General features: G+C 50.1%; 2 protein-coding genes across 2 annotated transcripts; both read left to right on the top strand.

Annotated features, from left to right (window-relative positions):
* Positions 1-1,320: 1,320 nt before the first annotated feature.
* Positions 1,321-6,648, top strand: LOC101916396 (E3 ubiquitin-protein ligase TRIM7-like). Its single transcript, XM_005229582.4, has 7 exons — positions 1,321-1,767; positions 2,993-3,079; positions 3,462-3,692; positions 4,041-4,063; positions 4,375-4,490; positions 4,789-4,821; positions 5,952-6,648. Exons 1-7 carry the CDS (start codon positions 1,360-1,362, stop codon positions 6,461-6,463), a joined length of 1,410 nt encoding a protein of 469 aa, XP_005229639.3. The 5' UTR covers positions 1,321-1,359; the 3' UTR covers positions 6,464-6,648.
* A 1,474-nt stretch (positions 6,649-8,122) lies between these two features.
* On the top strand, positions 8,123-23,122 carry CDC25A (cell division cycle 25A). The gene is made up of 16 exons (XM_005229557.4): positions 8,123-8,512; positions 10,610-10,695; positions 12,741-12,795; positions 13,733-13,768; positions 13,917-13,953; positions 14,338-14,439; positions 15,220-15,336; positions 15,891-16,025; positions 16,677-16,751; positions 17,423-17,575; positions 17,912-18,004; positions 18,413-18,475; positions 18,581-18,679; positions 19,383-19,513; positions 19,887-19,998; positions 21,378-23,122. Exons 1-16 carry the CDS (start codon positions 8,355-8,357, stop codon positions 21,516-21,518), a joined length of 1,593 nt encoding a protein of 530 aa, XP_005229614.2. The 5' UTR covers positions 8,123-8,354; the 3' UTR covers positions 21,519-23,122.

Here is a 23,122-nt window from a genome sequence, read left to right as displayed (position 1 = left end):
GCTCCTGTGTGTCACAGCTGCCGCGCTGACCCAATCCCTTCAACTGCATTAACCACCAGCCCTGCGGCCAGGAAGCAGCTCCGAGGCCCAGGGAAGGAGCTCGGAGCTCCCACCCACCTGCCATGGCCCGAGCTGGGGCAAAGCTGCCCAGCGCTCCTGGCATGTGTATGTTATACATATGTTGTAAATGATTCAATTGATTTAAGTGGCCAGAGCAGCCGAGGTGGCTGGCAGCAGCGTGCTGCAGCATGCCGGCTCACAGCCCAGGCAGACTACAACTGTGCTGGGGAACAGACATGTGCACAGCGCATTGGTACACAGGCACACACGTTCTTGCACACACAAATATGCAGACTCATACCCACCCACGTGTCAACACACAAGCACACCAGCACAGATATACACACACGTGCCAACACACATGCACAGATACATGTACACACAGATCTGCATGTGCATACATATATATGTACATCCATGTGCAGACAGATGCATACACATACATACATGCATGCACATGCCAATGCAAAGGCACACAAGTATGCACACACACTCGCACCCCAACACACATGGCTACACATATGCACATGCATGCACACATATATGCACAAAGATATGCACTGACATACATGTGCCAACACACATATTCACACACATACACATACGCACATGTAGATGCATGCATGCAAATACACATATACACGTATGCCAACATATACACACAAGCACACACCAATGTAAAGGCCCATATGCATACACACATTCACTCGCAAGTAGACTTGCACACATGCATGCACATGACTCCACACATATATTCACATGCCAACATATATGCACAGCTATGCACATAGAAGTGCACAGGCACACCTATACACACACCCCATATGCATAGATACGCATGCACACATATGTCCATGTGGACAGATATGCATGCACAGACAGACATGCACAGACACCCATGTGAACATATGCATGCACACACATCCGCAGATAGACATGCACAGGCATCCATGTACAAAGACTCACATACACACTCCCCCATGTGCACAGACATGCGTGCACACATCCACACACAGGCACACACACAGCCCCATGTGCACAGACACGCATGCACACACCAGCACACGGGCATGCATATAGATCCCTCTGCACAGACACGCATGCACACTCCCCCATGTGCACACACACACACACGCACGCACACATCCCCACACACACGCGTCCCCCATGTGCACAGACGCGCCCACCCCACGCACGGGCACACGCCCCGCCCCCGCCCGCAGCTCCGCCCCCGCCCCGCTCCGCCCCCCGGCGGCCGCCCGGCGCCCCGCGCCTTTTCCGGGAAGCGCTGGCTGGGGCATGGCGCGGGCAGTGCTGGCGCTGGGCGAGGCGCTGCAGGCCGAGGCTACCTGCCCTGTGTGCCTGGAGCTCTTCTCCCAGCCCCTCGTCACCGAGTGCGGCCACAGTTTCTGCGGGCCCTGCCTGGCGGCCGTGCTGGGGTCGCCGCCGCGTCCCGCCGCCTGCCCGCAGTGCCGCGCCCCCGTGGCGCCGGGCTCGCTGCGGCCCAACCGCGCGCTGCGCGCAGTGGCCGAGCTGGCCGAGGCGCTGGGGGACGAGGCGCGGCGGCCCCGCTGCCCGGCGCACGGCGAGACCCTGGGGCTCTTCTGCGAGAGCTGCCGCACCCCGCTGTGCTCCCTGTGCCGGGAGGGCTCCCCGCACCGCCACCACCGCGCCCGCCCCGCCGAGGAGGCCGCCCCGCTGCTCCGGGTAGGGGGGAGCCCCCGGGGGACGGGGGTCCCGGGGCAGGGGCCGGTCCCTTCCCTGGTACGGGCTGGGGTCCCTCCCGGAGAGGGGCAGCGGGCCTTTCCCCAGACAGGGCGTGGGGTGCCCCTGAACAAGGGGCTGGGGTCCTCCCCAATGAGAGGCTGGTCCCTTCCCCTGTATGGGCCGGGGCTGAGTCCCTTCCCTGGTATGGGTGGAGGGTCCCTCCCAGACAGGGGCTGAAGTCTCTTCCCTGGTATGGGCTGGGGTCCCTTCAGGGCACACAGGTCAGGGTCACCTCTGGGCATGGGCTGGGGGGCCTTCCAGGCACATTTCAGGGTCCTCTCTGTACACAGGCAGGGGTCCCTTCACTGGCAGAGATCTGGGGACCCCTCCAGCACAGGTTGGGGTCCCCTCTGAGCACAGGCAGGGGTACCCCACAGTTTATGGACTGGGGTCCGCTCAGAGCACAGGTTAGGGTCCTTTCCCAGCCATGGATTTTGGTCCTCATCCAGCTGCTGGCTGGGAGTCCCCATCTGGCTGTAGTTGGGGGTCCCTGTCACCACAGGTGGGGGTCCTCTATCCCTGCCACCCAGCTGGGGCTGCTGGTGCTCCCGTGGCTCCTGCTGTCCATCACCTCCCCGAAGCCCACGCAGGAGCACAGGTCCCTCTTACTGCTCACCCCTTTGTGGCCCCACAAGGTCCCTAACGCCACGTATGTCCCCAGCCAGGAACAGGGACATGGTCTCCCCACTGTGTGTGGGCTGGTGTCCCCCCCCAGCAGCAGCTTGCTCTGCCACAGGGCAGGGCTCAGAAGAGCCCAAGTTTTTTTATTTAACACTCCAGCAAATTTATGGAGTGCGTCTCAGACACAGTGCTGCTGTCACTGCAAACCTCTTCCCACAGATCCCACTTCCGATACCAAAAGTTGTTTTTCCTAATTAAAAAAAACCAAACCAAAACAACAACAAAAACAAACAAACCACAAACTTCAGGGTTTCCTCATGAAGCTGTTCTAGAAATATTTCTGGCCAAAACAGCTGCGCATGGGGATCTCCCTAGCCTGTAACATGTGCTGCGAGAGGTGGGTGCTGTCTCCAACAGTGCTGAGCTGCACACCCACCCCGCGGTGAGCCTGCAGAGCGGTGGTGTCCCCCACAGGGGCTGTTCAGTGACATCTCCTGCAGATGTCACCCCAAAATCATCAAATATGTTCCCTCCCCCCCTCCAGGAGACGCTCCAGACTAACCTGGTTTTTCTACAAAAAGAGAAAGAAGAATTTAAACCCAAAGGAGAAGAGAAAATTTGTGACCTGCTGGTATGTGTTTCTGTGTCTGTCTGCATGCCGTGCCCCCCCTGCCTGCTTACCCACCCGTCTTCAGGGGCGCACCCCATCTTTCCCCATCTATATTTATCTCCTTTTCCATAACAACACTATTTTCTCTCCCCTTCTCTATCCATCCTATATATCATTTTTCCATCCTGCTCTCCTTCAGACTCTGCTGTTGCCTTGGGTCCATCAACATCCAGACTTGACACCCCCCCTCCCCCTTCCACTCTTCCAGCTTTTCCTCTCCAAAACCCTTTCCCCTTCTCCCCATGATCCTTGCCCGGCTCTGCGCAGTGCTGGGTCCCCGTGCCTGCGTGGAGGCAGCCAGAGGATGGGATGGCTCAGGGGTCTCCGTGCGGGTGCCTTGCAGGAGAAGGTGGCCTCGGAGCGGCAGAAGCTGAGAGGCACCTTTGAGCAGCTGCAGCAGTTCCTGCGGGAGCAGGAGGATGTCCTGCTGGCCCAGCTCGATGGGGTGCATGGGGACCTCACCAAGAAGCGCCACGAATACGTTTCCAGTGTTTTGGAGAGGAAATCGCTGCTGGACACGCTGATTGCAGAGATAGAGAAGAAACGTGACCAGCCAATGGTTGAGTTCCTTATGGTGAGGCTGCATCACCCACCTGGGTGCTGTGACCCCCCTGGCGAGGCTGGGGACACCCACCCAGGACCCTCTGCATCCCAGTGCCCGTGCAGCCCAGTGCCTGGGAGCAGACAGGCTGTGACACCACGGTGCGTGGTGTGGCTGGTGTGAGTCTGGGCCTGCCGCGTGAGCTGAGGGAAGGCGAGGATTTGGGGGAGTGAGTCACTGAAGTGTCCCCAGGAGAGTGGTGTGACTCCCCTGGTCCCCGTCACTCTGCTTCATGCAGCAGGGGAGTGACTGTAACTCACTGCCCTGGGGACCGTGGTTCTTGGCAGTGCCAGAGCTGACCTGGTGTTTTCTCTCTTTCAGGATGTTGGCAAAACCCTGAGCAGGTATGAAACAGGCTCAGTGTCGCTCTCCTCCTGCCCGGCTCTTGGGCAGAGGTTTGGAAATACTGCAGGTGGCTGAGCAGCAGCAGCTGGGAGGGAGGTGGCTTTGCCCTGCTTGGTATTTGGGGTTTAATGTGATGTTACCTGGAACCAGCAGTCATTGCACCCCTGTTAAGACGAGGTTCCCGTGCTAATAGCTGGGACGCAGCCCCCCTGAAATCTGTTGCTGTAGGGTGTTTTCCCCGTTTCCCTCCTGGCCCATTGTGCTTGTTGACTGCTGGGGTCAGAGCTCCTCTGTGTTGTTTCCCACTCAGCTGTGAGGCAGCAAAGGCCCCGATGCCGGAGCTGGTTTCCCCAGGGCTGGAGAGGACTGTTAAGAACCTCTTTGAGATGAGCCAGCTGGTCATGGGTGTGGTGGCCCAATTCAAAGGTAAAGCAAAGAAGCGTTGTGATGCTTGCTGTGTAGCCGGTGTCAGGGCTGCTCTCCATGCTGTGCTTCCCTTGGGCTCGGGTGCAGCGGGAGATCCTTGCTGCCTGGTGCCTCTACCTGGGCTTTGGGAGCAACACAGGCCTGCTCCGGACAGGGCCTGTCTCCAAGATGGGATTTGCTGGAGCATGGGGTGGTGGGAGCTGGGCAGCGAGCTCTGCATCAGGCTTGCTGTCCTGATAGGGAGCAGGAAAGGTTCCTCAAGGGGAGAGACTCATGCATCTTCCTTTCCTTCCTCTAGTGAACCTGCTGAGCACGATGGACAGAGAAAGGGGTAAGTTTCTGGAGCCAATAGGCACAAACGAGGGAGAAAAGCTTTCCAGAATGAGTTTCCTTACATCCTCGGCACAGAGATGGGCTCATACCAGAACATCTGAATCCAGGGTCTGTCTAAAACTTGGCCCTCTGTTTTGACTTGGCCTGCTGTAAAAACCTGTCCCCATGCCAGGCAGCACCCAGCAATGCTGTCCTCTTAACACCAAATGAGGGCTGGGACAGCACGAGGCCCTCAGCTTCCTTGTCCCTGGAGACTTTATTCTTATGCTGTGATGTGTAAGGCTGTGACTAGTTAAGCAGAGGGGCTGTTTGCATTTTGAGAAGGCTTTTAGGCATGGATTGGCAATGCTTTTGCAGGTGCTTGGGGGCCACATGGTCCCCACAGCACTGCAGGCACCGTTTGTGCTGAGGCCGGTCTCAGCCCTCTCAGTTTTTGGGATGAAGGACCCGAGGCACAGGATAGGTGTGCCTCAGGTTCCCCTGCGCTGTGGTCCCTGCTGTGAGCTGGGGCCTCGGAGGAGGGGGTTTAGCAGAGGACCTGGGGTGGTGGCACTGCGCAGGGTGGCACCTCTGCGGCCTTGTGGGATGGCCGCGGGATGGCAGCAGAACACCCCTCATGAACAGGCAGCTCTGGCTCTGCAGTGAGATTGCCTGGTTACTCGGTGGAGCAGGGTTAGGAACTTATTTTCCCTTTGGTGAGCAGTTGTTCCCCTTGTCACTGGAGCAGGGACTGGCCTGCCACCACTGCTGCCTTGCAGGCAATGCTCCTCACACCCACGGGGATATGTTGCTCCTCCACACCCAGTCTGGCTGCAGCCCCATCACACTTAGAGCCAGCAATATCCAGCAAACTTGGAAGCAAGTTTAGCAGAGTCCTTCATGGCTGTCCCCTGTGCATGGGGACGCAGCCTGGCTTACTCTTGCTTCAGGGAGTGTTCCTTTGCCCATGGGTCCTGTGTCCCATGCTGCCTGAGGGGGCTGTGGGTGCTGCAGGCATGCACCTGTTGGGCATGAGTGAGTGCCTGTTGTGCTCACAGGACATGTCCCGGTCCCGCAGAAGAGGGGGGAGAGGTGCTGGTTCGTTCCTCAACAGGCAATGGACTGACATTTCTCTCTGTCGTGCATTAGTGGAGGTGACACTGGACCCAGAGACAGCAAGCCCGTACCTCGCTCTCTCAAAGGACTGCAGAACCGTGCGGCTGGGAGATAGACATCAAAACCTCCCCAACAACCCCAAGAGATTCACAGGCAGCCCTAGCGTGCTGGGCTCCCAGGGATTCACGTCTGGGAGGCATTACTGGGAGCTAGAGGTAGGGGATGGGGACAGCTGGGCTGCAGGGGTGGCTGTGGAGTCTGTGCGGAGGAAGGACTCACTCACCATGGCCATGGGGAAGATCTGGGCCCTGCGGCGGGACTGGGATCGCCAGTACACGGCACTCCACATGCCCCCTTCCCCGCTGGCACTGATGGAAGAAGCCCGGAGAATCAGGGTCCACCTGGACTATGAAGAGGGCCAAGTGATCTTCTACAATGCAGAGAACATGGTGGAGATCTTGCAGTTCAAGGCCTCCTTCACTGAGAAGGTCTTCCCGTATTTTTGGCTCTGGTCACAAGAAACCTATATCCAGCTGTGTTCCTGATAGGGTCAGATGTCTCCCGGTCCCCTGCCTGTTCCCTTGGCGAGCTGAGCAGGCAAGAGGTGTGGGAATGACATAGCATTGCATTGCAAACTTGCTGCAGCTCTGCCTGGCCTGGATCCCCTCTGCACGTTGCTGCATCTCCTCCTGCCAAGTCCTTTGGAGCATTAAAGATGTATTGTCCTGCCTGGGGGTGTCTGAATGCTCTTATCCTGGCCAGATCCCACAGTGATGGTGTCCTGCTTGTCCCTGTGGCCACTGAGGACACATACAAATAAGCAGGAGAGAGGCAGGGAAGATGCTTTGATTGCCTATGTCAGTCTTTGGCAGTGCTGCATGGCTTGCTTTGGCTTGGTGTGGAGTGCTGCATCATAGGCAGTGTGGGGATGCAGCCATCCCACACCCAGGAACTCAGGGTGGAGTCAGGGAGCTGCTTATGGTGGTGTTAACTGCTTTGGCCTAAAACTGTAAAAACTTGATTGAAAGAAAAATATTCAGGGCCGACTGGATAGCTGGGTGAGGGCATAGCCTGAGGCTCTCCAAGCTGGAAGAGTGGCAGGGACAGGGGTGTGATGAGGATTTGTGAGATCCTGGGTTGTCAGAGGGGGACCAAATGCCAAGTTGTTTAATTTAGGAACCAGGAGCATTATGTGAATTTGGTGGGTGGCAGGGCCCAGGCAGAGGGACATGGGTCATGTCCTGGAGGTGTGGGATCCCCTGATGTGACCATCAGGCTGGGAACACTGAACCCAACAGGATCAGCCCTGCAGCTGGAGACTGTGGCCTCTGAAACCATCACAGGGAGATCCGGCAGAGCACATCTGCCAGGGACTTGGCTTTGACAGCAGAGATCTGCCAACCCACGCTGCATGTCCTGAGCATCCCATTTCTCCAGCTGTAAAATAGGACCATGTCTTTTGGAGCTGGGACCACTCTTCCTACACTTGCAGAGTCCACAAACAGCCAGGCCTGAGGGATGACCCACACAAGGAGTCTCCTCCTTTTCACAGCACATCCATCCTCCTCTGTGACCGTGGGCAGAGGACAGGGCAGGGAAGAGGTAAGGCAGGGCAAAGAGTCCTTTGAAAAGCTGGGTGCCTTTTTTAAGGCAAATAGCAGCACCTGGGTATATATCACAGTCTCCTGAAGGTAGAGGACAGGTGCAAGATTGTTTGGAGCAGCCTGAGTGTGCTTGCTTTTGGTACCTCACATGCCTATGCGAGCATGTGGTGCATGTTCGTCTCTCAATTCCCATTGCAATTTCACAAGTGCCATCACTCCAGTGTCAGTGCTGCAGGGATGTAAGCTGGCTCTCCTTCGTGCTACCAAATGTCTCACCAAAGCAGCTGATGCCGCTCACAAGCGCCTCACTTGAGGAGAAATTATGCGGAAAAGCTTCCTCCGCTCATGGAGGCCCTTTTCCCCCCTCATCTTTCCCAGTTACAGCCGCTTCCCCTCAGGCCTGGGGGCGGGAGGAGATGTGGCGCCAAAGCTGGATCTCTCCTCAGGCGCGGTGGACTATATTTCCCAGCAGGCAACGCGGGAAAAGCAGGTGTCCCGCGTTGCCTGCTGGGAAATATAGTCCACCCGTTGCCAGACATTCGCGCTGCTTGAGCCCGCCCCTCCCCCGGCTGGCTTTCCCATTGGCTCGGACTGACGTCAATCAATAGTTGGAGGCGGGTAGGGGGGCACTCACCGTCGGTTTACTGGTCAAAACGATCGCTGTAGGTGGGACGATTTGAGTAAAAACACCTGCGCCCGTCACGCAGAGGGAGGGTTTTGATTGGTTGAGAGAAGGTTTGGCGCCAGCTTCGGAGCGGGCGACGGGTAGCGGCGGGGGTCAAAGCGGTGTGGGCCGCGCTGACAGGAGGACGGGCAGGTTCAGCTCGGCGCTATGGATCCCGCACCGGGCGGTTCTTACCGCCGCCGTCGCCGCCGCCTGCTTCTCTCGCCGGTCTCCGTCACTTCACCCGCCGTGGTCAAGTCTCTCTTTCCCACCGATCTCTTGCCGGTCTTAGATCGCCGCCTCACCGTGGAGCAGCTGGCACAAGGGTCAGTCAAAGCAGGGGGGGCTCTGCTGCTGTGCGCTCTCCCCGGGGCTCCCCCCTTCCTCTTGACTGAGGGCTTCTACCATGCCCCCTCCATTAAAAAAAAACAACAACTCCCAAGGTCCGAGAGCCTATTCCCCTGCTTCTTCCTTTCTTGACTCGAAGGGTGGCCTGAGGGAGCCCCACTTCCCCCGCGCCATACCAGGCTTCCGGAGCCTTTTCTCCCCGACCCCGGCCCCGAAGCGAGGCTGGGGGCGGCTCTTCTCCCCCCATTCCAAAAAAACCCAAGGCCTTGGGTTCCATCCCTGCGGTGTGGCCTTGTGGAACTTTTCTCCTTACACACACACCCCACCCCCCCCAAAGAAAAAACACCCCCCACCCCCCGCCCGGTGTTCTGCTACCTCTGCTGCCCCCTCCCTTAGCTGCAAGGCCTCGAGGAGCTTTTCTCCTTCCCTGCCCCCAGACCCCAGAACAAGGCCTCGGGGACTGCATCTACCACCACCCCCAGCAAAAAAAGTGAGGCCTCGTGGATATCTTCTCGCCACCCCTGCCAAACCGAGGCCTTGAGGATCTCTTCACCTCCTCCCTCCAGAAGTGAGGCCTTGACGACCTCATCCTGCATTCTCTCCTTCCAACCCCTCCCCCCTTAAAATTAAGGCCTCGATGACCTTTTCTCCTAACCCTCCCCCAAAAAAAGCAAAGCCTCGAGGAGCTGTTTCCCCCCCACCCCCGCAAGATGAGACCTCGAGGTGTTCATCCCATGCCCTGCCCCCCCACTCCCCCCTTGCAGACCCGAGACCTCTCCATGGGTGGCCTCCCTCAGCCCCCGCCTCCCGGTGCCCCTACCGCTGCAGAGCTCTTTTCCCCCTCCTGCTTGGGGCCTTCCTCTCTAAATAGCCCCTTCTCCCAAGGGAGCCCTGAGATTTGGCCTTCCCCCCTGCCTGCATGTAGCCATGGCTCCTGCGCTGCGGGCCATCTTCCCCCTGCCCTATCCCACCACGTGCCACCATCATCTTCCCCTAGTTCTGCTCTGGACAGCCACCTCGCTCCTGAGCCCTTCCCTGCGCCTGACCCCAGGGTTGGGTGTTTTTCCCTCTCCCGCAGATTAATGCGGGTACTTCCTGCCTAGCTGCATCAGCTAAGCTCAGTTTTTGCTCCTCACTGCCACCTTTTGCCTGTCTCCTGTGACCTGACTTCTTTCAGCCTGTTGCACACCCTCTCCTGGTTCCTGCGCGCCCCCCCCCCCCCCCCCCCCCTTCACTGTTTCACACATGGGAAGTGCTGCGGTCTGTGGGCTCTGCCACTCCTTTCTCCTTTAATCTCATTACTCCTACAGTAGCCTCTTTAGTGTTTCTTGTATGGCTCCTGTTTTGACCTGGTCCACTCTGGGCTCAATGGCTCTCCTAGTATTTGTTTTTTGTTTGCTGCTTTTATATTATTGTCATTTCTGTAATCATTTGCTTTCTTTATGAGCCTTCCCTCCTTCAGATTCCTGAAATTCCTGTACAGGTTTTGTACCAGTCCATTATTCTGTCCTTTGAGTTTGTAGCCCTAGCTTGTGCCCTGGTGCATTTTTTAAGCCATGTGATGGAGGAGCCACACTCAAGTAGCCTTTCCCTTATTTAGGGTAATACAGAGTGAGGCTACGTATGATAGGCATGTCTGTCTGTATTGAAGCTGCTGTGACCCCTGCCCACACATCAAATGAGTGTGTCTGACTGGAAAGGCAACCAGGACAATTACCATCTTAAATGACACTCTCCTTGGCTCTGTTTTGGAAGCCTGACTTATAATATTAACAGCACTGCATATGCTGTTTTAAAAACGCAAACCAAACCCTGAAGCTTAAGTCCCTGTAGGTGTTAGATCTGAGCCTTTTTGTAAGGGTGGCAATGTGGTGATGGCATTGTCCCCATACTGAACAGCCCACAGAGCTCAAGAGGCTGTGGTCTGATTGCCAAGCTGGAATCCTTTCACTTGGCCAATGATAAAGGTTTTGGGTTATGATTATCTGTGCTGTATATCTTCATTCAGGTGCAGCTATATTGTGTATTTCTTGCTTCAACGAGCATTTAAAACAAATACCTAACTTCCTTTACAGTAAGCATGTAAATGCTGAGCAAGATCTGGGAAACAAGAATACCAATGGTCTACAAAGAACAGCATCATCAGAATCAGCAGACTCAGGTACAGTTTTCTCAATTAACAAGTAAGAAATGAAAAGCATTGTATCTTTAGATGACTTTCATTGCAAGCAGCTTCCAGGGTTTGGATAGTTTGCAATCTGTGCAGCCAGTTTTCATTTCTACACTTTTGAAAAGAGGGAGGCAGGCAAACCATCACTCAGCAAGCTTCTGCAGTTCATGGTTTGGGTTGTGGGAGGGTTTTTTTTGCTTTAATTGTCTTGGAATATGTTAGCAGTAGAGCCAACGTGGAGGAAAAACTGGTTCTGCGCCGCCCGCCCCCCCCCCCCCCCCCCCCCCCTCAGGGGAACTCAACAGAGATGACTTTTTCCTTTTTTTCTTAGCTTTCTTTTTATGACTTACTACACTATGTGGTTGCTGACCTGTCATGCTTTGTACTCCAGCATGATGTTTATCACTGCCGTTTTCTGATTGCCTTGATGTTCTGCTCTGTACATGGTAGTAGGTCAACACCTTATCATGAGTGTATCAGCCCTTCTTGCCGTGGAGATGGCTGAGGATGAAGGCTGCTAAAGATAGCCCAAGATAGACTTCACCAGTGAATTGGATTCCCACCATTCTGTAGTCTGTGGTGTCTTGCAGGTATTGGCCTGTGAGTGTTTATAGTTGCGCACTGGGGCTGTGATCTGGAAAATGGGGAGATAGCCTTTCATCCTTCATTGTTAGGATCCATTGCATATCTGCGTTCAGCTCTGAATAGGACCAATTTGAGTTTCTGCCCTTTGGAGGGTGATAACTTTGATGAAAGCAAGTCGTCACCCTCTGTTTTCTCTCTTTGAACCCAAACTGCGTGAACCTGCTCTGCATGCCTGCTTGAATCGAGGCCACTGAGCAGGGTTTGTCTTGTGGTTTGGGGTTTGGTTTTTTTTGTAGCTTTTTGTTAACATGAGCTGATTCTTTATCTGAAACCTGGGGAGTTGCATCTTAATACTGATCCTTGCCTAGAAGTATTTTTTTTTTTCTTCAGATGAGATGCTTTGTCAATGAAAATGGAATAGGTTGTTGCTGTATACCTTGTAGAACCAGGGAAGTTTCTGATAATTCATTAGTCCAGCCCAGTGATGGAAATCAGTGTCTCCATCTGAATTCACACACTAGTCTGACTGTGTGGTACTTCCAGCCTTCAAAGGAGCTTTATAAACTGCTAAAATACGAGTATAGCTCACAAACCACAGAGTGGGATAGAATAACCAAGCTTGCTAAATCTTCGCTTTCTTTTTGGCTTTTTTCTTTTTCTGTCTCCAAACCAGGTCTTAAGTGCTCAGAAAACACTCATAATTAAGGTCTTTGCTGTGCTGAGACCACTACCTGTCAATGTTTGTCACATAAGTTCTTTGTACTTGTTTGTTTAGATCCCAGTCACTGAGGTAGCAACAAGTCTTCCCGTGATGGTATGGAGAGTATTCTGGTAACCGTTGTCCTGTTGCTAGGGCTTGTGAATACTTCCATAATACAAAAGTGCCTCGGGGAATCTGTGTTTTAAATAAGCTTCATATTTGACAGTACTTAAATGTGATGTAGCTATAATGTTTCTCTCAGTTTGTGCTTATGAAGTGCATCAGGTGCACTAGCGCGCATTAAGAAGGGCCTTTTGACTGCTTGTTATGGAATGAACCCAAAATTTCTTCCTGTGAAGGGGCGTAACTAAAAACATGGCTTAAAAACCCCTAAAGGACTAAGTTGTTTATTAAGATGCGTGTGTGAGAGAATAAGCCAAGAAGAGTATTCCAGGAAATGTGGCAGGACTCTGTTCTATATGACATTCTAGGCAGGGCTAGGGGTACTGGTTTTAATTACTCCTGTATTTCCCCAAGCACTGACACTTGGCTGTTCTATGGCCAAAGCCAATGGTATGGAATATCTGTAACTGTTACTTCTACACTGAAGTGAGGCTGCAGGCAGGGCTTTATACATTAGTTTTCTGTCTGAGCTCAGGGCCTTTCTGGGGAAATCTGTAGCAGTGTCTGACGCTTCGTGTTTCCTAGATATTACTCAGTAGAAAATGCTGTGTCTGTGTCTCCTCTCCAGGTTGTGCTTTGGATTCGCCCGGTCCTGCAGCCTTGAATGATATTACGGAGGAAACGTATGTAACCCTATGCTAAGCCTGACCTGTGGCATTTCATGTTGCACCGTTAACAGATGTAGCTTAATGAGAGGCTTGATGTGACTTTCCCCTTGCTGGCCTGTGTGCAGTGGGCTCTTCTCTCTTAAACCTCTAGAAGTGTGTGCTGTAGTGTTCTGCAGCTTGAGATGCTAGGCTGTCTGTCTTGCGTCCCAGAGTACTTACTTAACCAGCCTTGGGTGTGAGTTAAGTGTGTTGTACCGACCAGGCTGTTAGAGCATGACATTGGCACCTTACCAGGAGTCTGAGGCTGCACCAAATTGCATGTACGTTGCAGTTTTCACCCAATGTTTAAACTATAATTTATGCTTCTACATGCCTTAAATGATAGCAAGCAGTTGCTCTGAGCTTTGAATTTGCCACTCTCAATTATATATATTTTTTTTCCTAATCTTCTGTCTTCAGAGAAGGGGGACAAGTGCCCTTGGTCCCTGGTTTACTGAGCTTTTTTTCCTTCAACTCAGCTTCTTGTCTAAACAAGCCTGGAAAGAGTTTAAGGAAAGGAGGGGCAGAAAGAGTCTAGCTAGAGTTTCAGAGTCTGGGATGGGATAAGCTGGCTATAAATAGCTTTTGAAAAAGGCAAAGTGTCATCAAGAAGCATGTTGGCTTCTGCTTAGCACAGGGGTCCTCAAACTTTTTAAACAGGGGCAGCGCGTGGATGAAGTGGCAGGAAGTCATCTGTGGCTGCTTGGTTTCCACACCCCCCCCCCCCCCCCCCGACGGGGTAGGGGGGGTCTGTAAATACGGGGGGCCGGATTGGGGACCCTGGGGGGCTGTATCCGGCTCGCAGGCTGTAGTTTGAGGACCTCTGGCTTGGCATAACAGTGACTTAAATACAAGGTTGATTTTCAGTGTACTACGTTTTGGTGCTAACCTGGGGCATCTCACTTGCTTTTAGGTTTGAGAAAGCTATTAATGAATCCAGCAGGCTGAAGTAAGTGTACATCTATTTTAACTTGTTTGGCAGTGACCTTTGTAGCTTATGGGCTTTTATTGGGAAGGGGGGGAAAGTAAGTTCTACTGATGTTGCTGTCTTTTTGAAACAAAATGTTGAAATAAATCTTGGTTATTTTTTATTGTAGCATCCGGATGCCTTTCAGAAGAATACATTCACTGCCGGTAAGTGAGGGTGGTACTGGTATTGTATGTTAAAGGATTCAGCATGTTAAGTGTTTTAGATAGATGCGTTCCATAACTTGTTAATTTGCTGGTTTCAAGAATAACTGATGTGGTACTCAATGAAAACTGTCAGAATTGCAGCTTGTAAACTCAAAATCTCATTTAGGGTAGCATGAAGTTTCAGCAATGTGGGTCTGTCACTAATGCAGTTGAAGCACTTTGGTACCCGTACTGAGATGTCACTATAAAAGGCTGCTGCATGTAGTTTGCACAAATTTGTAGTCGGAGACCTTACGGTCTTCATTAAAACCTATTTTGCTTAAAATGTTGAGCAAAGACTATATTGCACAATACTGAGCTGGCACCTCTGTATGAATGTTGTAGCAAAGCCTCCTGGGATCCAGTCCTGCTCTGAAGAGAAACCTTTTTGATTCTCTGGACAGTGATGCTTTTCAACTATTGGAACAAGATGAAAATAAGGAGAATGTAAGTGTTGCTTTCTTTCTGTCGTCTGCGATGATCCGGTGTAAGAGGCCAGTACCCAGGCAGCTGAATTAGCACACCCTTTCAACAGAGGATGTGGTGGGAAAGGCTTCTGTTATTCTTTGCCAGGCTGCAGGTCAGACATAGCAGTTTTGCGTAGCTTGTCTTAGGGGAACTTGCAGTGAAGTGCCACAGCACTGATGATAGCAACTGCAAACTGATTATAGGTTAATAAAAATTTAGAAGGCTTTGTGCAACTCTGCCTTTGCACTGCTGAACCTAACTCCTTTTAGATTGAGCAAGGGAAAATGTATTCATGCCATTAGCTTTAGCTAGCTGCGAGGGGTGCCTGCAGAAAGCTGTTCAGAGAGACCACCTCGTCTCTTCTTCCTGCTGCTGGCACGGGGAGCCCTGGCTCCTCAGGGCACAAATGCTGCTGGAAATCCCATCGGTAGGGCTGCCACAGGTCTCTACAGAAGAGCAGGTGTCAGTAGACAGCATTTGCTGCCTTTAATAATTACTTCTTTTGCAGAGCAGTTGTCTGACAAAAGAAATAGAAAAGCCTTAAGCCTATAGGGGATACCAAGAAGATAAAAGCTTGATTGTGTCCTCTTGATAAATTTGAAAACGTTTGGCATCAGACTATTCCTGTTGGCAGCAGAAAACTTAAATCCAGAAGGTCAGGTAGTTTTAAAAAAAAACCCTAAAAAGATAAAACAATCCTAGCAACTTACACAGTTTGTAACTTTGGTAAAATGATTGCTTTATTCCTTTTTAATTCAGGAATTGTTCGTGTTTAAGAAGCCAACCAAACCAGCTTCTTGTTGTTATGTGCATGTCCATTCCCCTGATGGAAAAGCTGTTCCCGGACCAAGGCAGAATTCATCTGCAGCTCAGATAGTAAGTACTGCGGTGTTTACAACTAATTCTCAACTCATCTTCTGCATACCTGCTGTCTGGGAGGAAGAAAAATTGCATCAACTGTTAGTCACCACTGTTTATGTGCCACATAGAAAACATGAAAGATCATTTGATACAGAGCTGAGGTTATGCTGCAGTAAGTCAAGGGGGTGTGGGCATTGATGTGGAATAAAGAAATTTATTGATAGTGAAAACAATTACAGAGTAGATACTTATATTGAGGTAGATGCATTCGAAACAGTGAAGAATGTGTAGGTGCAATTGGATCTTATGTCCAGATATGACATCCAGGAAGAAAATATTACCTTTTTCATATTCTGTTGCTTGGAAAAAGCAACTGAAAAAACACGATGGGACCTTGCACAGAAACAGAGCTGGGGGGCTGATTCTCATCTCCACTCCTTCAGTCAGGTAGTCTTTCATCCTGCTAAGTACTCTTGATCTGTAGTGTGGAGGCACGGCATCACCTCTGTGGTTACAGCATCCCGCAGCAAAGGGAAGGGATGTTATTAAAACTAACTGTCTTGTCTCAGTTTCCCATGGGCACAATACCTGCGGGTGAACAGGAGACCTACCAGCCAGCTTTCCTGCAGCAGTCTTCTCTGACTTCCTCTGAAAGTGAAGATGACGATGGATTCCTAGAGCTGTTAGATGTGCAAGACTTGAAGGTATGTACAAAGAAAATAAGATAAACACTTCAAAATCAGCTCTAATATTAAGTCTGCCAACAATATCTGTCGGTAATGCACATATGTTCTAGCAGAAGTCAGTGTGGTAAGTCAAACCGCAAAAAGCAAGGTACTAGGGAATCCTAGAAGATGAGTTATCATCATCTTTTTCAGCTTTTACATTTCAGTGTCTCTATCTTACATGTGCTTGTTCCTGGTGCCGACAGTGGGATTTATGTGGTGCATGTTAAAGAATTGCTGCTGTTCCTATTGGCAGATGGGAACTGCATTACTGGAGAGAATTATTTGAGCAGTGGGCATTTTTCTTTAGATACTTGCTGAGAGAGCTAGAGGCAATATTTGCTTTTGAGGTGCTTAAATAAAGATTGTTTCTAACTGAATTTGAAATGCTTAAAGCTTTGGAGCAAGACCATTGTTAATCAATCAATGAAATGATGTAGCTTAACTTCTCTGACATGTCTCAACTCGGTTCCATTATTTCATTGGGTATTGGACTAGTAGTTGAGTTAAACTCATAAAACTGCTCTGACAGCTGAACTCAACTGGAATACTGGCCCACGCTGTGCAGAAGCTGTATTTACAGTCTCTGCCTGTGGTAAAATTGATGAGAATCAACTTTCTTTTTCTCAGAATGATGAGGAGATGCCTTCTGATGTGGCGAGCCTCTGGACTGCACCGCTGGTCATGAGTGGGACAGACAATTGGGTGAGTGTTCTGTGAGAGCACACAGGACAGAGACAGGGACTTTGTTCTAACAGCCGTTTTCACTGCTGGGACAAACGATCATGCTGTTTCTGATCCTGTGTCCCTAATAAGAACAACAAATCAAGATATGGCATAAACCTCTTTCAGTATTCTGTTATCTTAAAAGTGTGTTTACCTGAAATACTGTCAGTGTGGAACAATGCTCACTGTATGCATGTCTGGGCATCAACTTTCTTTTTACAAAACCATAACTTCAAGAAGATTTTGATTTCCCTTATCAGACACTTGTTGACATATCTTGAACACATTCTGCACAGATTTACCTGGAATGCCTGTAGTTCGATCTGATAATAGACTGCAAAGGGAGTTTAGACTCCAGCAAAAAGCTCTTATTCTGCTGATAGATTGTCTGCTAATTGGTATAAAGCACTCTGCTAAAACTTCATATTGCTTATGGTGCTCCAAGCTCACCCAGGTCTATACAGCAAGAAACAAGTGTTACTGGAAATGTAGGTCCTGAATTTAGATGACCCTATTAACATTCTGCTGTCACTGTGCAGTGGTGGTGTCTGATCTAAGGCAAAATTTGTAATAGTCTAAAATCTAAGGCTTGCTTAGTTTCTAAGCTAAATCTTTGCTAGACAACCCTTAGCTTCTCTCCTTCCTCACAGCTGAAACGATGCCGGTTGTTTGGCTCTTCATCTCTCCATAATGGTGGAGGAAAAAACACCCAGAAGAGGATGGAAAGATCCCAGGAAGAGAATTCTCCAGGGAAAAGCAAGAAGAGGAAAAGCTTGCCTGAAACACCTTCTGAGGACTCAACGGTTGGTGGCTTGGCATCCAATTTTGTAATGGAGAAATGATTGGGAGAGGATCTAGTATAGGTGTCTAGTTTAAGAAGGGTAGTGAGAGCGCTTTTTTCAGGTGAATTGCTGGCCTAGCAAAACTGCGTTCTCGGCATAGCGCAGGAGACTTAGGGAAGCTGGTGCAGTAGTTGCATACTCCTGACCCTGAATTATGCCTTAATCTAAAGGGGAAGCTGGGGAGTTGTAGTTCAGGGCTTCAGCGTAAACTCTGAGTTTTCTGTTACATTATGGGGGAGGAAAAAGATCTTTCAGCTGTCAGTGCTCAGCATTGGCCTCTAACCTGTGTTCCTCTAGAGTCTGAAAATGGTAAAGGTGGAATCCTCCACAGCAGAGATCGAAAACATTTTGGATGATGACCAGAGAGACCTTATTGGTGACTTCTCAAAGGTAATCCAAATGATTTAATGCTAAAGTATTAACTACAGTGTTTTAATGACCTTTCTTGGTAGATATATCTCAAACCAGCCCAAATAAGGCACTTTCCTTCTTATCTGTACATAAATTACCAGGAAAGGCTGAGGCTGAGAAGGGTGCTCTTTTTTTGGTTTATTTTAGACACAAAGCGATTCATTTGTGGTTATTCAAAAAGATTTACAAAATCCCTTCAGCATAGGAGGCAAAATTGAAATTCTGTCCCTGAATTTTAGAATTGTTGGTTTTAGCTCTTGAGCTTTGCTGAAGAGATTCTTGTCAACAAAGTCTCTGTGCTACAAAACTAACTGCTGGACACTGTGCTGTTGCCTCTACGTGACTCATATTTGGAATTTCCTCAACTAAATGCTGTCTGTTTTAAAGGGCTATTTATTCCACACTGTCGATGGGAAACATCAAGATTTAAAATACATCGACTCGGAAATGGTATGTGCTCCAGGGACAGTAAGAAAAACTCTACTGGGAGCAGGGAGGGAGCTGTGCAAAACCATCCTGCAACAACTGAACTCTTTTGGTGGGTTGTTTTTTCAGATTGTGTCTGTGCTGACTGGGAAGTTTGCAAGCTTCATCAAGGAGTGTGTGATAATTGATTGTAGATACCCCTATGAGTATGAAGGAGGACACATCAAGGTATGTTGACCCTGTAAGAGCAACGTAGAGTTGTCTGAAGTTGCAAACTGGGGTCACTTGGTACCACTGGCAAGTATCCAAGGCCATGTGGATATGTTACAGCTGAGATGCCCAAGAGCCCCCTGGGGTCTGCAGTCCTGTTACACCTATGTGCTGCATGAATCTTGGGACACTGAGCTCACACCTCGTTCATAAAGTGATTCTTCCTTCAAAGGAGGGAATGTTCTGCTTTTCTTAATCAGAGGAGGTGGCCTGTGTGGCGATTGGGAAGATGGTTCCAGAGGTGAATGTAAGACACTTGGTATGCAGCATCCCGATATCTAGGGAAGCTAGAATTAGAATATTAAACTTCATTTAAACCACAGACTTCAAAGAACAGAAGTTGGTGCAAACCCTAACTGATCTTGGTTTGCTGCTGGAGCAAGCTGGCCAGCCCTCTTGAATGCAATGAGATGGGAAGGGAAACCCAACAAGCCACAATCTACAGCTGTGGAAAAGGCAACCTGAAACAGGTCCAGGTCACCCAGAGTCAGTGTCAAGACTGTAATGTTCTGGGTTTGCAGCTGTGTTCCTGCTGGCTGGAGGGGCTTGCCGGTGCTCCTCTGGGAAACTAAGGCAAGGGGACGGCTTGCAAGGAAGTAGAATGGGTTTGTACCTGTTGTCTGCTCACTGCGTGTGCTGGGGCATGCCTCTGCCTTTACAGGGTGCTGTCAACCTGCATATGGAAGAGGATGTGGAAGACTACTTGCTTAAGAAGCCAATCCAGCCATCTGAGAACAAACGAGTGATAGTAGTGTTCCACTGCGAGTTTTCTTCAGAGCGAGGTCCTCGAATGTGAGTTATTCCGTACTCCCCTAGATAAGGACTTACTGCTGAGCCAGCTGAGAGCAAAGCTTTCAGGGTGGCACTGATTACTGTGACGGCATGCTACTTAATGCGCGGTTTATCATGAGTAGAAGTTGGTTGTCACCTCTGGCAGGGTTGTGACAGCCCACGATGTGAATGGCCACGTTAAAGTTGGGCTGGCACACTGGAATATGTGGCGATGGAAAAGAAAAACCAGCTAGCCACAGTTTTGGGGCCAGTGTGGCCTGTCAGCCTGTTCCTTACTTCTTCCCATTTCTCAGATCACAGTTTTGGGCGACAGCTGTTTTCATGTATTATTTATTGAACACAAGATGTAGTGCAGGGTTTTTTCCTGCTGCAGGTGCCGGTTTGTGAGAGAGCGGGACAGGCTGGCTAACGAATACCCCAACCTCCATTACCCAGAGCTGTATGTCCTGAAGGGGGGTTACAAGGAGTTCTTCTTAAGGTGCCGTGTAAGTAACGTTCTCTGAAACTCATCTCTTTCACACTCGCAGGAGAAGAAATGATAGATAAATAATACCCATGTATTCGTAGTTGATCCTTCTCTTTGGAGTAGGGTGGTGTTGCTGGGGTAGCTTTTCCTGCTCCGTTCCACAGTGGTCTGTACAGAGAGAGCAGGGGAAGCTTGGCAGTGAGGCTGAGCTTGTTCTATACCTCAGAGCTGTCTGGCTGCCATAGCTGAAAGGTTTTTCCACTTGTCTCAAGAGTAAAATATAAAACTGGTTTCTGCCCTTTTCTAACAACTAGGAGTTCAAAATGTCATTTGTAGAAGGAATTTCTTAAGAGTGCTTGGCCTGCAAGGGCTAGGAGAGAAGACATGCTTGACAGAAATGGCCGTATAAAGAATGGAACCCTGAAGTCTCATACTATACTAAAATAGCAAAATCAAAGAACTTGAGGTTTGAGTTTTCAGCCTCTAATTGAGGAAAGGGAACTAAAAAATGCCCAGCAGCTCTCCTGCCAGCACTAAGGATGGCGTTTCTTGTATTGCTTGGCTTCTGCTGCTCTGGCACTTCAGCAGCTGTACTCTTTTCTTCAGCTAGTTTGTCCTGCTCTTCTGACACAAGCTAGACTGTGGCCTGACTGTCACTTTAGCGATTTAGATTTAGTCTAAATCTTAAGAGCGTCTCTTAGACTACCTTCCTGTTGTGTGAGCTGATGCGTTTCCAGAGAGGTGTGAGATATTTGGCCTTTCTGGGGCTGCCTGCGTGGGGCTGAGTGCTCTTTCCCAGGGGTAGTTTGAGTCTTCCAGCGTTTGGGCTGCTGTGGGGGATGCCGGTGCTTATGGCAGTGAGTGCTGTCCTGTTTTTTTGGCTCTCCCTGCGATCTGCTGGCTCTCCTGTGATGGTGGGCGCCTGGATTTTGTTTTGGCCCAGTGGGTGTCTTCTCCCGAGGTGGAAGGAGCCAGGGCCTCAAGGTGGCAGCATGGAACGGCTGACGGCAGCCTCGAGTGCTCTGGTCTGTGAGCCAGGGGCTGGCCGGTTCCCAGATAAATTCTTCAAATCTGTGCTATTCCAAGGTGAATACTAGACAGATGTTGTTTGTCTGTTGATGTCTGCCAGGAAATTTGGGGCAAGAGCTCTGTACACAGGGGTTAAGTCTTTTGTTGAGCAGCTATTGCTTCTGGAGTAGCTGTAACCTTGAACATTGCTTGGCTTCCCGCGTAGAGCTGGGGGGTCCGTTTCTGTTTATTCTGGCGGTAGTTGTTTGAATGGTTGGTACCAGGCTCTGTTGGTGAGTCTCAATGAGATCATCACTCCTGTCACACACTGAAGTGAAACCAACTTCTCTTTTTTTTTTTTTTTTTTTTTTTTCTTCACCCCCCCCCCAGAGTTTCTGCGAGCCGCAGAGCTATCGCCCCATGCACCATGAGGACTTTAAAGAAGACTTGAAAAGGTTCCGCACCAAAAGCCGAACCTGGGCTGGTGAGAAGAGCAAAAGGGAACTGTACAGTCGCCTGAAGAAACTCTAAGGGCTGAAGTGCAAAAGCAAAGACTGCCTGTCGTAGCAGGGGGAGGCTGCAGCGGGAGGGAGATGTGCCTGTTCCTTGATTGTGGTTATGGGGTACCAGTTCTCCTTGTCTGTTTTATTGGGAACACCATGGGACTTGTGGCTGCAGGCTTGATCTGAACAACCTGGACGCTGGCTGGGACCTGACTCTTCTGAATATTCTTGTGACACTGCTTGGTGGAAATGGCTTCTTGTGTTCTGTGACCTTCACAGATGGCCCAACAGCCTGCCCGGGGCGGGGGGAGAGGCTGATACGCGGTGTCACCGGTTCAGGGTATTTTAGTGCCTGTTGGTTGTTTTTGTTTTTTTTTTTTAATGCTTTATTTTATTTAAATACAGTCAAATGAAGCTAATACTGCTGCAGTTGCATCATCTGATTTGTACTTAAACCTTGTTTCTGCTAAGGGGCAGCCTGCTGTTGGGGTGTGTGTGGGTGTGTGTTAATTATTTTTCTCAGCTGCAGCTTTGATTCTGTGTTTTTGTAGCATAATGTGTTGTGGTGAAGTAAAATGGGAAATAGTTCATTACAGCTGGGTGTTCCCACCTTGCTGAACTCCTGTGTTCCGCTGTGGGAAGCCTCTTGAAGACAGTTCAAGGGGAAAATGCTTATTGTACGTAAATATCACATTCACCTTGTTTACTTAATCTAGATTGCTTTATTTCATAGTAGTTTGAATTTAGCTGCTGCTTTAGTTCTAGAGGAGTTTTGAAGTAGGGAGAACTTCTGGTAACTGAGGGTAACACAGAAATAGGCTGTCTTGGGTGATCCTAGAAGTACCAGGCTGCAAAGCTGTTACCAGGATTCTCAACAGCTGCTTCCTCCGAGGCTGTGTGTTACTAGCATGAATTACGTCCAGAAAGAGCCCGGCTGTAAGGAATCACGCTAACGATCCTGAGAGGCTGCTCTGAACCTGCCTTTGCTGCTGTGAGTTAGATTTTTTGGCCACTTCTCTAGCAGCAGAAGCACCTTCTGCCAGGAAAGGCAGGAAATTAAGTCTTGAAGTAAAAGGAACTTCCTCAGCTAGCATTGAACCTGATGGCTGAGCCCGACAAATTGCCCACCTAAAGCAGAATGTGTGGCTCCATGGCACAGCAGTACCAGTCCTAAAACTGCTTTGCTGCTGCAGCCTTTGGTGTCCCCTAAGACCCAGCTATTGAACCTCACAGTAGCCCTGGGATGTCAGGGAAAGGCCAGCTGCTTGCTGCAGCAATGCTGTGGTGATCGCTGTAGCTCATCTTGCTCACAAACTTCTTGGTGAAACTGGTGCTCCTGAGGCTGGGCACGCAGCCTGGGAACAGCCGTGTGTCCTGGAAGCTCTCAGCTCTTTAGCAGAAATCCATGCTTTGCACAGCTGGGCTTGCTCTGTGCAAGCTAGTCTTGCGTGCCACTGTATCTGTGTCAAAAAAAATACTGAAATGGAGGTGCCTTATGTGGAATTTTAACTTGATTTTTTTAAAACTTTCTTAAAACATGCTGTTAATCCTCTTTGGAAACTGAAAGGATAAACTTTGAACATTAACTTTCTCATCTGAAAAAAAATTTATAATAAATCAGATCTTGCTGGC

The sequence above is a fragment of the Falco peregrinus genome, chromosome 5 (assembly GCF_023634155.1).
Source record: "Falco peregrinus isolate bFalPer1 chromosome 5, bFalPer1.pri, whole genome shotgun sequence".
Taxonomy (NCBI): domain Eukaryota; kingdom Metazoa; phylum Chordata; class Aves; order Falconiformes; family Falconidae; genus Falco; species Falco peregrinus.
Note: the sequence above shows the minus strand (reverse complement) of the source record. Positions and strands in the feature narration are given on the sequence as shown.

Excerpts from the sequence above, each read along its gene's own strand:
- CDC25A (XM_005229557.4), top strand. The coding sequence starts at position 8,355 with ATGGATCCCGCACCGGGCGGTTCTTACCGCCGCCGTCGCCGCCGCCTG. Across the intron at positions 12,796-13,732 it reads AATGATATTACGGAGGAAAC|GTTTGAGAAAGCTATTAATG; the intron begins GTATGTAACCCT and ends ACTTGCTTTTAG. Across the intron at positions 17,576-17,911 it reads CACCTTCTGAGGACTCAACG|AGTCTGAAAATGGTAAAGGT; the intron begins GTTGGTGGCTTG and ends GTGTTCCTCTAG.
- LOC101916396 (XM_005229582.4), top strand. The coding sequence starts at position 1,360 with ATGGCGCGGGCAGTGCTGGCGCTGGGCGAGGCGCTGCAGGCCGAGGCT. Across the intron at positions 1,768-2,992 it reads AGGCCGCCCCGCTGCTCCGG|GAGACGCTCCAGACTAACCT; the intron begins GTAGGGGGGAGC and ends CCCCCCCTCCAG. Across the intron at positions 3,693-4,040 it reads CAATGGTTGAGTTCCTTATG|GATGTTGGCAAAACCCTGAG; the intron begins GTGAGGCTGCAT and ends TCTCTCTTTCAG.